This window comes from Chlamydotis macqueenii, chromosome 10 (assembly GCF_036417535.1).
Source record: "Chlamydotis macqueenii isolate bChlMac1 chromosome 10, bChlMac1.mat, whole genome shotgun sequence".
NCBI classification, from domain to species: domain Eukaryota; kingdom Metazoa; phylum Chordata; class Aves; order Otidiformes; family Otididae; genus Chlamydotis; species Chlamydotis macqueenii.
This window is the reverse complement of record NC_141565.1, coordinates 22315310-22329078: the sequence shown is the minus strand read 5'-3', so window position 1 is coordinate 22329078 and position 13769 is coordinate 22315310. Positions and strand designations below refer to the sequence as shown.

At 45.5% G+C, this 13769-nt stretch overlaps 1 protein-coding gene across 3 annotated transcripts in view; it reads right to left on the bottom strand.

The window, feature by feature from the left end:
• Positions 1-964: 964 nt before the first annotated feature.
• The window catches only part of GRM7 (glutamate metabotropic receptor 7), a 273711-nt gene continuing 260906 nt past the window's right edge, over positions 965-13769 (bottom strand). For all 3 annotated transcript variants that reach the window (XM_086755674.1, XM_086755675.1, XM_086755676.1), the window contains one exon: positions 965-2103. Coding sequence is in view for 1 of the 3 variants with exons in the window: in XM_086755675.1 (XP_086611801.1) it covers positions 2054-2103 (50 nt within the window). In the remaining 2 variants the exon portion in view is untranslated. The remainder of the gene's footprint in view (positions 2104-13769) is intronic.

Here is a 13769-nt window from a genome sequence, read left to right as displayed (position 1 = left end):
GAGCAAAAATCATTGTTTGACTGTACCATACTTATTTAGCCCAGTGCTGGCTCTGCCATGTTTATGGACAGCGTAGGAAACAGGACAATGCTGCAGAGCCTCTGCCTTCGTTATTTGTTGGGCTGACAATTCATTACTTGCTAACAAAGCCCTTACTTGGTTGTAATTTCATCTTTTGGCTGCTGTAACTCATTACTGTATCTATGAATATTAAAACAGCAATGAGGCGGCCTTGCAAGCATCTCTCCAGCCCCGACACTTGCACACATAAAGAGTCAATCAAGGTCTGACATGGAGGTCTTCATCACTATGCACCGTGGCCCACGTTGCAGCTGTCAAATTTTCTCTTGATGCTGATTAACTTCATCAGTATAATCGATCGAGTTGTCTAGAGAAAATGGGAGACAAAATACTTTCCAAAGGAATTATCACATTGCACCTAAAATGCTGTTACTATGCTGAAGGCAGCATGCAGGTGTTGTGCTGCAACTGGAATGAGTTTCTTCTCACCTCTTGCCTAAACTTTCCCTTTTCCCCTCCCCACCTCACTCAACAGTTGCCTGGCAGATTGACTTTGATTAGTTGTTCATTTAATTGTGTTCTGGTGTGCTGTTGAATGTAATATCCTCCAAAGTCATAAAGAAGACTCAACAGTTGAAGACAGCTTTGGAGACCATCAAACACAGACAGGAGGGATTTTTCTGCATGACTGTAACTTGGCTTTTGGGGGTTGTTATAGATTCCAGTGCTTAAAAAGGCACTTTTTTTTTTTTTTTCCAATTAGCTGCCAGCTCCCCCCAAGACCTTTTCAAGACCCAGTCTTTGTCTTCAAGACAAACCCTGAAGTACCCCTGCATCAGATTTTTGGATGTCCACGTCTGCCAACGTCATGAAATAAACTTTAGTTACAAGGGGAAGGGGGAGGGAACAACTGAAAAAAATATATTTATTGGAGTAAATAAAAAAAAGTTAACCAAAATCCTTTATTGATACATTCTTGGATAATATCACAGGATCAAGAGAATGGAAAGGAAGGGAAGAGTTTGCGGCAAAGATTGGTTTCACTAAATTGGCACATAAGCAGCAAGGTTAACGAAATTACTTATTACAAACAGTATAAAACATACATGCTTTTTTTAAGTCCTTATCACACTGGTCAATCATGGTGGGGCATCAACAAAGAAAAAAAAAACCTCAAGACATGTAAAAGCCATATTCTTTCCTCCAAATATCATAAGAATTATCGAAATTATTGCAAAATAGTCATATACCTTAAATAAAATAACAAAATAGAACACAAATACAAATATTGAACATAAATTATTAACATGTACCATAAAATACATTACTGGCATGCATTCCAAATATCAAGACCTCTATTAAAACTCAGCAAAAACCCTTTCTGCTTCCTCTGCAGCCCATCAGAGTGTTGGGAGGGGGGGCTAACTTCGCCAGCACAGTTTTTGGTCTTTAAACTCTTTTTTTTTGTTTGTTTAGTTAAAAAAAATAACGTATATGGATTGCAGTAAGACGATAGCAATCATACAGGTCATGTGCAAAGGTCTTTTAAATCCTTAGTTGTTGGGTTTTTTTTAGATGTGCTAAGTCTGAGAGAACAGGGCCTCAATGAAACTGTGCATTCAAAAAACAAACAGTGACCTCGAAACAACATGGATGGCAATATGCAAAAATCCTCACAAACTGTACAGAAAGTTCAAAAACTTGCAGTCTGGAAGTACATAGAAAGACAGAATTAGCCCCTTAAAGTCCTTGTAGCCGAACGCAGCCCGCCCCGGGCATCCGGTCCTCCCTCGCGCCGCCGGAGTAGGTCCAAGGCCACGGCCGACGGCAGCGCCAGCGACGTACTAAGCCGAGAGCGATGAAGGGTATTCCGGGGAGCGGCCGTGGGGAGCGGGGGGCTCCTCTCCCGCTCTCCGGCAGCATGGCCGTGCCCTCGCCCCGCCGAGGCGGGCACCCCACGGCTCGGGAGGAGGTCTGTGCCAGCCAGGGACGAAAATCCTCACCCGTCCTCCGCCCCACGCGGCCAAACAGACTAGATAACCAGGTTGTTATAACTGACGTACTTCTTTTTTGCAGCAGGGCCTGAAAGAAAACCAGAGAAGGGTCAGAAACCCTGCCAGCCCAGACTCCCTCGGAGGGGCCTGGCTGCTGATCCCAGGGCTGCGGGCTTGGCCAGGGATGCGGGCTTGGCCAGGGATGTGCCGGTGGCTCCTGCGTCCCTGTGAGCACCTTCCCCCCAGACAGCACGTGCTTACGGATGCCAGGCAGACGGCTGTTAGATCAGCCGAGGCGGCGTCTCCAGCTCTAGCTATTACTATAAACAAAATTACCGCTGATTGATTTTTTTATACTCCTGCAGTCTGTATGACTTCACTGCTGAGGCACTGTAACTAAATCCCATTAAGATTTCTTAAAAAAAAAAAAGTTACATTCTCTCCAACTTCTTAAATCTCCTGGGCTAAACCTGGCTTTTCTCATGGATAAAGTGATTCTTATTCAAGTTTTATGACTTCTGAGAATTTTTCAATATGGGGATGAAGGTACCAGCTTTCCTAATGTTGACCTTCACATTAAATCTGTTCGCAAACAGAAAGAAATAAAACCAGTCAGTAACTACTTTGTGAGCGATGCTATACACTCCCGTCAGTAAAAATTGCAAATATTTGCAGCTGAATACAACGCTAAATGTTCTGCAATACTTTGGGAACACTGACAGATTAGGAATGTATTAACTGATAATATGTTCTCCGTCAGGCATGTTAACGAAAACATCGCTATTTATATGCAAATTCTGTAACTGGGATGTCACCACTTGTACTGGGCTTATGAGATTTTATATTGAACTGTGTTCCAATGAATACAGAAAAGGCTTTTCCCCTCTCGTTCACTTAAAAAAGAAAAAGAAGCAGTGAAGGTATGAAGTATGTGTGCTCTTGCAGTAAAGGTGAAGATCCAATATTCTGAGTTACCACGAGACAAGTTTAAGCTAATGGACATTCTCACAAGGTTAGAATTACCAGGCGCTGCTGTTATTATCAGCTGTTCTTATTCAGCATTCGTGGTATTTTGAGTAACTTGGAGTCAACAAAACGCATTAACGTCAATCATAATTGACCAGGTACAAAAAAACTGGATACATAAACAAACCTGAGGCTCAATTCATCCCCAGATAAAATACACATTTGGAATATAAGCAAGAGAAAGAGATAAAGCTGATTTTCTGGGACTGCTGAAACAGCATCCCCCCGCCCAGAGGCCTCACGCACTTCCCTCTGCGACTCATAGTCAGTGCCCGTTTTCCCTCGGCGGGTTCCACAGCCAGAAGGCACTATTAACCAGAGACCACTGTTAACTTTTCAGGTGGTCTGCTTTTCAGAAATACTTGTTTAAATAAGGACAGGCTCTCCATCAACAATTCAGAATATTCTGAGAGCATAATGCGTGAGAGTGAAGTCAAACGTAAATGTTTTTCATGGTGTTCACTATCCGCCTTGCCGACAAAGAAACTATTTTACTCCTAGGTATTTTCAAGACTGTCATTTAAGAACCTTCAGCGCTTTGCAGTCTTATTCTGAAGCCCTGTTCAGCTGTTCCACTGTGGTCCATAAAAGAGGCAGAGCTGTCTGTTCAATCAAGGACCGATCCTACGAACTGCTCATCGTCTTCAGTTCCCATTAACACAAAGGTGTTCAACCCACGCCAGGATAAAACTCATTATCCTTCAAGGCTAGATTGCAAATACTCAATAAACTATGTTATGCTATTAAACGCTGAAGAGAGGTAAAATGCAGCTGGGAAAAAATATAATCATGAAACAGGCTGCAAAGTAATTACATGTATTATTTTTTGCTATACTTCACCTTTATCCATTACATGCTCCAATCCCAAACAGCAGCGGAGCTCCGATGAGAGCGAAGGAGATTTTGATTCTCTCCACTCCTGGTTCATCCAGTGTGAACCCCTCCAGTGTTCACAGGAGTTTTACTCAAGCTTTCAGCAAGCCTACTATTTTGCTTGATGAGTTTTCTCACAAATTCAACCACAGAAGCTCATTTCTCATTTTCATTATGACAACGAAGCACCAGCGCCGAATGAAGTCAGCCCAGAAATATTGTTGATGGCCGTGTACTCCTGCAACCTCGCTGTAAAAAGATGGGCTCCATGCATCCGAGCCTTCGACAGCAAAGTTGTCTTTGGCAGCATGGTGTTTCACAAGATTGATGTAGTTGACAAAAGCATCATCCATAATTTAGACAAAACGATCAATAAGAGCTTCATGGTTATTTTAGGAGAGGAAAGACAATCTTCCCTGGTTCGAAAGGCTGTCAGGCCAGAGGAGATCATGTCTCTTGGTGTGCAGCTGGTGCACTTCACAGCTCTGCTCCCGCACTGGCTCCAGGAACACGGAGCTCAGCTGGCGCACGACTTCCAGAAGCACTCCAGCCTTGATTCGAAGACTTCAGGAAAGGCAGTCTGCCGTGATAATTAATCTCTGCTGAGTCTCAGCTCATCATTATCACTGGCAATTAGCAGCAGGTATGGACTTGATTTTTCTCAAATAAATTAATTTACATGAAAATGGGGAATGCTAATGAAACATCAGCATTACCAGAACTCACCACGCTTTAATCCAGGATACACGAGCATCCCCTGTTCTTTAAATGGAAAATGGATACAGATCTCTTGCGCTGTGTTGCTGTCCGTGTTAATGGATGATGGCTTTCCAACAGAGAAAACAGATTGTCCTCTTGCAAATACCATATACGTGTTAATTAATATACACGTAATTATGTCAACCTCAGCTGGCCACTGACTCAGACGTACTGGAGGTGAGCCAACCGCTGCGGCACGCAGAATGTGAAACTGGACTGGCCCCTCCGTGGAGATCCACGGGCCACCAGCAGCCCCCTTCCTGAGGCCGGCGCGAGGGTGCAAGCGCCCTGGGGCTGCTGGCTATTTCTAAACACAGAATGCTACGTAGGAAAGGAACATCCTAGATACTGACTGCCCGCATAATGGCAAATAAATGGGCTCATGAAGCACGTGCATCACATAATTTGTGTGAAAAAAAGGAGACCTTTAAAACAAGGCTACATATTGCTATTACTGACAAGCACTCTTTGCTGCTAATTACTGGTGAAGAGTGACAGCATTAACAGAAGAAGAATTCAGATCGAGGAACACCTGAAGAATACAATTTCACATACACAGACAGGACCACTGAACTGGAAACAACCTCCAGGCCCAGTCCAGTCACAGGCAACCACATCCCATGCACTTGTCAAGCAGAGCTCAGCGCAGGATCCTTCACCTCCCAGTACAGCTTTGCCTTTCCTTTGCTTGAAACGAAAATGGCTTTGTCCACCTTAGAGTGGAAGGTGGCCTAGGCTGTCACCCTGCAGAAAGACCAGGAAGATCTGCCTCCGGGATGCATGGTGCGAGGGAAGTGTCCTATCACGCTGCTGCTAACCATGGGACTGGAGAGAGGGAAGGTGCAACGATCACTTCTCCCTCGTGCTGCCGGCGTTGCCCTTAGTCTGCTGGCTGCGTGAGCATCGCACTTCCTCTCAGTTTGAACAACCAGGAACTTTGAAAAGCCAAGAAGGCAAGAGCAATGCCTTCCAAGATGAGCTGAGACAGGCCGGGTGTTCGAGTCTCTTGGCAGCTGGACTGACGGAAGCATAAAGAAGGCACCTGGATCATCACAAACCCCAGACGCTTCACAGCCTGGCGCTAATTTTAAGGGTGTGACTGTGTACAAGATACTGACAACCACATGAGCTATGAGTTGTCCTCTTAGTTAAGCGCTGTGCCTTTTCCCGTTCTCCATCAACGGATCCCACCCTTGCAAGCATCCATTTGAAGACACCCGCACACAGCCCACCGCAGCACAACCTGGATGAAGACAACCTGTGTATCTGCACGTGGAAAATAAACAGCGTTCCATTAAAGCACAACAGTCACTGAAATCCCTTTCCTTTCCAGCTATTACCCAACCTGCCTGACAAGTGGTGGGGGGCAGTCATAGCCTACACCCATCCCCTGCCAGAGTAACAGGATTTGAAACAACTGCATCTCTGTGCCAACAACATATTAAAAACAAATACACAGAAGCAAAAAAATCCTCTTTGGATATAGGTTTCATCACTTGACTGGTTTTCATTATCTTGAGCACAGGCCACAAAGAAGGAAACCCCCACAGCATCCAAAAGCAAGGCAGATCCGTCAATACTTGCTCGGAGTGAGATTTAATCACTTTCACTTCAATTTTATGCACATTTGTAACCTCTTCCACGCTTAAAGAGAAAAGATTTACAGTGCAAAGAATGAATTTTATTACAGCCCACGGGCATTTCAAGCTATCAAATGTATGAACCATGATCTTGGTATTTCCAGCACTGAGCAAGAACTGGCATTGTGACGGCTATGGGTCTGGAACTTCTGCTCCGATTTCCTCTGCAGTCACTGTGGCAGACTGCGCTTGCCTCCTCGCTTTCATTTTCTCAGTTCTTGCTTAGAAACCTGTATCATTCACGCCAGGCAAAGTGGAGGCTGATTATTAAGTCCTGCTTCCAGTTGAGCTAACAGGGAAATGCACGGACGTGGCTCCTCCTCCGTCTCCGCGCCTGAAAGACAGAGCTATCCCTGTGCTCTCTTGCCTTTAAATTGGAGAATATATACGAGAAAGAGATGAAAGCAGCAGTCCTAAATGATTCCACATGCTTGCCCAAAACCCAACAAATGGAATGAAGCCTGGAGAAAATAATGTAATTTTAAATTTAGAATCTAAATGTAAATAGACTGTTACATCACATTTGCACATCTCTCCTGTTGTGCTCCCTACCATAGTATTTGGGCAACTTATCTGGTACATAAATGCCCGCAGCTGTACAAAAACCATTTCATTTCCCTGCACGTGGCGATGGGTAGTTGCTTGTCTCTGAGCTGCAGCCCGAACTGCGCGGCTTTTATGCGGATCAGCACACAGACCCTCACGTTTTAATAATAGAATACAAATATATTAAATTACAAATATAACAGTAGTAAAAAGTGTGTTCCTCCATAATTGCTTTTCAGCCTTCTCTTCTCACAAACTAGATCATCTCCAGCTGTCACATTTCCTTGTCACTCTCGGCACAGCAGCAATTAGCGCCTCAGCGCCGAGGACACGCGGGCCCAGCCGCGGCGCTGCCGTCGCCCGAGAGGTTTGCCAGCGGAGCACAAAGGGCAACAGGCAGGGAGCAGAGGCTGTTTCTGTTTCCTGATTACTAATTTACCCAGCACGTAAGTGGCCTGACAGCAACCTGGTGACCAGTTCAGGGGGGACAGCATGCGGCCCGTAGTTTCCTGCTGCGGCTGAGCGCATCTCCCTAGCTTTCCAGCCACACGCCAGGCACAGGACACCTCTGAGATGGACTGAGTGTTGAAGCACTGACTGGGGAATGATCAACCCAGATAAACTTCTCTGATCATCCCTACATCACTCCTGATGGGCACGGCCTCCTGGATTCTCCAGGTGGGACAACTGGATTGATCATCCTTAGCAATTACCGGAGTACCCAGTGGAGGGAGAACCAGGAAGAGCACAATACACCGTAACGAGAGGTGAGAACTGCTTACAAAGAGTAAACGCACTTTGGAAATTAATAGCAAAGCAATTATCTAATAGAATTGTATTTACTTGCACATCCCTGGTTGCCCTTTCACTGGTCTGCTGACGCGCTGTGTATTACGGCATGTATCACTGAAGTGCTGCTTGTGATACCCTGGAAAGGCTAGAAAACCCAAACCGGAGCGAGAGCGGGTGAAGTCAGCTATATTTCAAGTTTGTCTTTTCCTTACCTTTTTTTTTTTTACATATGTTTCAAATTCCTTAATAAGATTTCATCTCTCTCCTTTGCTCTTGTAAATTGCTTTTCTTTCTTATTTTTGTCCAGTATTGAGTGTGATGTCACCATAGAAACCTGGTAGCCGTAAAGGCAATAACTGTACTTCAGACGAATGCCAGACCATAGCAAGGATCTTCTCTGATGGGTTGTCATCCAGAAGAAACTCAAGACCCCTGGAAACCCCACTCTGTCCCAATTTCTTTGTGCGAAATGCAAATGTTCGTCTTTATAAAAAATAACTGTTCTTTAATTTGGTTGGGTATGCTACATCGTTAATGCCATGATTTCATATTCCCCCTTTTGCAATTGCCCCACCCCTCCCACCCCGCTCTGCCCCGTCAGTCGTTTCACCTAACCAGTCCTTGGGAAAAGTGGGTTCTGATGTTGGAGAAGGACGTTCTGCTTGTCACAACAGCAGCAAAACCCCATGGAGTGAGAGAGAGCGGCCTGAGGCTGGGTAATTTTCTAGAAAAGCCAGAACCTGTGAACAGTGGATTAATTCATTAAAGGCCATCAAAGAGCGCTACAGGAGGATGGAGGGCGTGTCGGGGGAGATAACAGCACTGGGATGGAACAGCTCGAGCTTGGGAATGCCTCTCTGGCAGAAAAACCCCCAGGTTTCCATTTCAGTTTCACCAGCTCCAAAACGGAATGTGATTTTTAAGTGTGACGACTGGTACATTTTGTGTGAATTGGTATCCAAGGCACAAGACTCTAAATTGTCACTGCAAATAGGATCAAATTAAGCAGCCCCAGACATGGAACATAAAGCTGAGAAGGAACTAAAACGGCATAAAAAGAGAACGGGCCCGTGTCGCTTAGCAACCACCACCTTTTCGGGTGGATTATGCGGGTCCGGACACATTGGCACTGTTGACAGCCATTGCTGGTAACATAAAGGAGCTTTTCTGTATCTGTGTGACACGTTCAGTTAGGTGCTGCGGTGGCGAGGACCATGAGACTGTGTCAGGCGAGCACCAGCCCGAGCGGGACCAGCATTCCGGTGATGGCAGGGACGATGATGTACTCCAGAGCTGGGCTCACAAGAGGACTGAGGCTGCTTCCCTGAGGTTTCTCACTCATTCTCCTAGAACTAGTGCAGCTCACGGGATTAGGTTATTCCCCTCCGGAGAAAAGTCAAAGGAAAAGCTGAAGGCTGTGGAACGCTTTGTCATCCTCTTCATGCATCACTGATTCCTTCTCCAACAGGAGGTGATGCCAAACCAAAACCTCCATGCACATAGTACTGGTTCTTCCAAAATCTCTGTCTGGGCTTGCCTGGTTGTTCCTGAAGGACCCAGATAAGGTTTGTGTGTCTCTGTTCTCATCTACAGGTGGAGGAGTTCAATTTAGAAGGTCATCAGCTCTTCACAGAGACTATGTTTTCCTAATTCACTTTGCTAATGAATGGTGTGAACCTCTCTTCTTGAGTTTTATTAATTTAAACCGAGGTGCTGTAGGTTGCCAGGTGACTACCACCAAAGTAATAAAACGCACCGGGTATCAGGAGTAGCTGTAGAAATCTTCCAGAGGACATTTGCGTATTTCCTTCAGATGTTCCTTGAAAGATGAGTTTGCTGTCAAAGAATTTCCAATGCCATGATGATATTTGTTTTAGCCTTGCCGATTCATTGGATTAGCTGAAGTACTCAAAGGCTAGCACTGAAAGATGCTTGCAAACCGCAGCCAGAAAAGTTGCCCTGCTCCTCCCACAGAGGAGCCAGGCCTGCCCGCGGCACACAGCACGCGCGGCAAGCTGTTTCTGCCGCTTTATGCTGAACGCCTTATCCGGGAGATTCCTGCTAAAAACCCCCTCTCTGTAGTCAGGAAGATAAAAGCCTTGCAAATACCGATATAAAGCAGACAGCTCACTGAACAATCATGGAGTGGGGTTTCTGAAGCCAAACTCTTCAAACTAATTAAGGACAGCTGCGAGGTGAAGATGAACAATAAAAAAGTCCTGCAGATTTTAACTGGAAAAAAACAGGTTCATTGGATAAATGTAGAACAAATAATTTGCCTGGCTTTATAAGTATCTATTTGGATATTCATATATTCAGATATTTTCTTCACAACTTTCACGATATGACTGTCTCATTTTGTGCTTCTCTGCATTTAGAAATTTTGCAGCAAAACACAGTTCCATTTGCAGGACCTGGTTTGCTGCAGAGGCCGTACTGATCTGTGCAACGCAAAGAGAGAAAACCCGAGCTCGTCGTCCCCCCGCCACCCGCTGTCACCATGTGAAGAGGCAGGAACAGCAGTGCCAGCGTCGCCTTCCGCAGCGCTGCCTCAGTCAGGCGGGCAACCGTTCAGCTGCGTCTCTCGGGCTCAGACTGGGTCAATAACGTCACATTCTGGTCAACGCCTTGATCCAGAGAAACCGCCTGAAACCACCCCAACTGCTGGCCAGAGATACGGTCCTGTACCCTGCAACACCTGGCAGGGGCAGCGTCCCACAGCTGAACTTCACCCGCTGCTGCTGGAAAGACCCACGTGCATGAGTTTTAGTACTGCAGAGTTCATCTGGTGGAATGGGACGTGTTGAAGAAAACCCCAAAGCTGGCTGGGACAAATTCTTACCCAGCGTGGACAGGTGATACTGTGCTTACGGTTAGAAGTCTAATGAGCTGTCACAAAAATGTCAAATGCTGCAAAAGAAGAAAGAGAAGGGGACAGCCTGCCCCACACGTGCACACACACTGATTCTGGAAGACAAGGCCAGATCCTCGATGGGCTCAGCCCCACTAATGTGACCAAGGATGCCAGGCGTCCAACCACACTATCTAGTTACATCACCAAGCGCACTCCGATGTCTTCGCTCCCCGTCTGCAGAACACCGATAGTGTCTGTAAGCTCTGTCTCAGATGGAGATCGTAAGGCGTATGCCAGCGCCTAGGAATCTTGAGTCAGCGATGAATGCCAAGAGAGCTCAGCCAGAAAAACTGCCTCAGCACCTCAGTGCAGCTGTATGTACACTGGATAACCTGGATTCACCTGCTTCACCTCTGTGGCATTCAGAATGCAATTAATAATGAAACGATTACTTCAAATTATTGTAATAATTATGTTTATGCATATGCATGCAAATTCATTGTTCAGAGCAGGGCTGGGCACAGGCTGCAGCTGTATTTCTATCTAAAGAGCGTTCACCCGGCTGTCACTTCACACAGCTTCTGCTTCCAAACTCCGCATATTCCAACCAGGGCTGCGTTTTACCTTAGGGCTTTCTTATCATTATTTCTTATTATTATCCCTTTTAGAAATGGGTATTTACCCTGTCTGTCACGCAGCCCCTACGCAAACTCAGACCGCGCAGCTAGTCAAGTGGATGATACGACTACATTTGAAGCGAGCCTTGAACCCCGGGACCGGCAAAACATTGCACAGAGCAGTGCCAGGGCCATCAGGAACAATTACAAATATCCAGTATAATGGATTCTTTTAACGAGGATCACTTTGAAGTTCTCAGAAGGATTTAATAGGAGGGAGGAGTACGACCTTGCCAGTTCCCCTGGGCACCCCAGGATCTGAAGTAGGTTTTTCTTTAAACAAAACTCCACTTTAGCTTATCAGCCTTTCAAGCAGCAGTTGCTATCAGAGGCGTATGTTTTTAATTCATCAGGTTTTTTTATGATGCACTTTTTGTGAGAACAGAGCATGCATCTGACAGGAAGAATACTGAAGGCAGTCCTTGGGCGAGATAATGGCATGATGGCAGAAATCAGCTCAGGTCAAAGCTGCAACGACATGACATTCTTCTAGCCCAAGATAGCTTGTTAGGGTTCGAGTACATCAAGTATGTATTTGCTTTGTTGTTCTGCAAATGTGTTAGACTGAGACCAATCTAGTGCTGAACTTTTATCTCGATAGGGATAAAAGTCTAAGCTCAGACAACGTAGGGAAAGCCATTGCATTAGACAGATGCTTGCACTATGGTACAAAGCTAGACAATTCTGACTTCATTTCGAGCAGAATAATACCCATTAATTTAAGTGAAGCCGGCTTTCCCCCCGGTGAATCACTGAAAGGATGGGAAGCTTATCCTACCAATCACCCTAAACCCACAAAATGATGTCGAGATTATTCTGCAAAGTCAGTGTGCACCATTGCACATGGTGCTTACCTCTTTAGAAAAATGGATTGCATATTTGAAAGTTGGGTACATTCTCATACAGCACACTGGATAAATAATGAACTCCAGCTCGTGCACTGGCTTCAAAGCCACACTTTAGCACAAGAGGAAAGAAATACAGCTGTACATGGTGGGAAGTTCTGCCTGACCGTCGCTGGGAGCTCATGGCCAGGGGCCATTCCTGGGCAAAACTCGTCACTGGGGAACGTCACCAAAATCACATGGCCTCTGGTGGGAGACAGGCCTACGGCAGGGGCAAAACTGAGCGTCAGAGGAAATTCACTCCTCTGAAGAATGTTATAAAGCTACGTACCTGTATGAATTCTTAGAGCTCTAAAAACAGGCCACAAACGGGATAAGTGATGCACGCTCCCCCTTTGCAGTGGTGAGATATGGCATTCTTCATAGAAGAATATTTACTGATGAAAGTGATAGTTGTCTGTAAACAAACAAAGAGCACGTCATCTGTTTCTCTGCCTCCGAAGTGCTGCTGCTGATAACTCTGTCAGCATCAATAAACTCCTTTTGTTAAGCTGGAAAGACGATCTGAGCTATGTGCGGTGACAGCCACTGCTTTCAGCCTCCTCTGTGCTGGGCTAACAGATAAATTTTATCAGCCACACCTCTGACGACTTTGCAAGGTGTTATTAAGGCAGGTGCCTTCAGAGACAAACTCTGAGGCTGTTGTCAATATTAATTCTCCCATCTAAGCTGATACAAGAAAATGTGACTTTAAGTCAAAGAACAGAGCCAGACACTCACTGCTTAGGGCCTGAAAAATCATCATGGTTTTGCCTGAAAGATAACTCTAAGACTGAGATTTCGAGTCAGGTAAAAAGATTGCAATAGCAAAGGATTAGTTTTACCCTCCTAAATAAAAGCTAAAATCAACCAAGTGTTGTACTGCTGAAGAACATCAATCTTGAGCGTGTTTAGCTGCATCTATCTCCTATCTCCTCCTGGTCTGCTTTGCAGATAAAAACTTCTAGGTCAGGTGAAGTCTGAAAGTATCTGCAACACCAGGATCAAAGAATAAACAGGAGAAAGTCTTATCAGAGCTTCCAGCAAATGAGAGATTGCAGAGAGGCTTCAAGACAAGCCAGCACGAGGAGCTGGCTGGTGAGTTTGAGGGTGCAGGGGTGAGATGCAGGCAGGGCGTCCTGGCCCTGTTGTGACAGGACGAGGGGTAATGGTTTCAAAATAGAGGGAGGGAAATTCAGATTAGATATTTGGAAAAAAAAATTTATGCTGAGAGTGGCGGAACCCTGGCCCAGGTTGCCCAGAGAGGTGGTGGATGTCCCATCCCTGGAAACATTGCAGGCCAGGTTGGCCGGGGCTGTGAGCAACCTGATCTGGTTGGAGACCCCCCTTCCTGGCAGGGGGGTTGGACTGGATGGGATTGAAAAGTCCCTTCCCACCCAAACCCTCCTGTGATTCTACGTCACTCCTTAACTGGAGCCGACAGTACAGAAAACACTCATTTAAACTACACTTTAAATGTTTCTATTTGAATGCCGTGGACTGGAAAGATAACAAATAGTAGAAAATTATTTTCACTTGACTAAAACAAAGTAATTAATAGCACTTTGGTTATCTTACCTGGAAAGCCAGGCTCTGCTGAGAGCTGTTAAAGCCAAGTGTGAAAACAGTTTGGATAAAACATAATTAAAATTAAGACCTGAGTGATCTTCCAAAACATCCCAAAGGAGTCCTGAAGTCGGAGC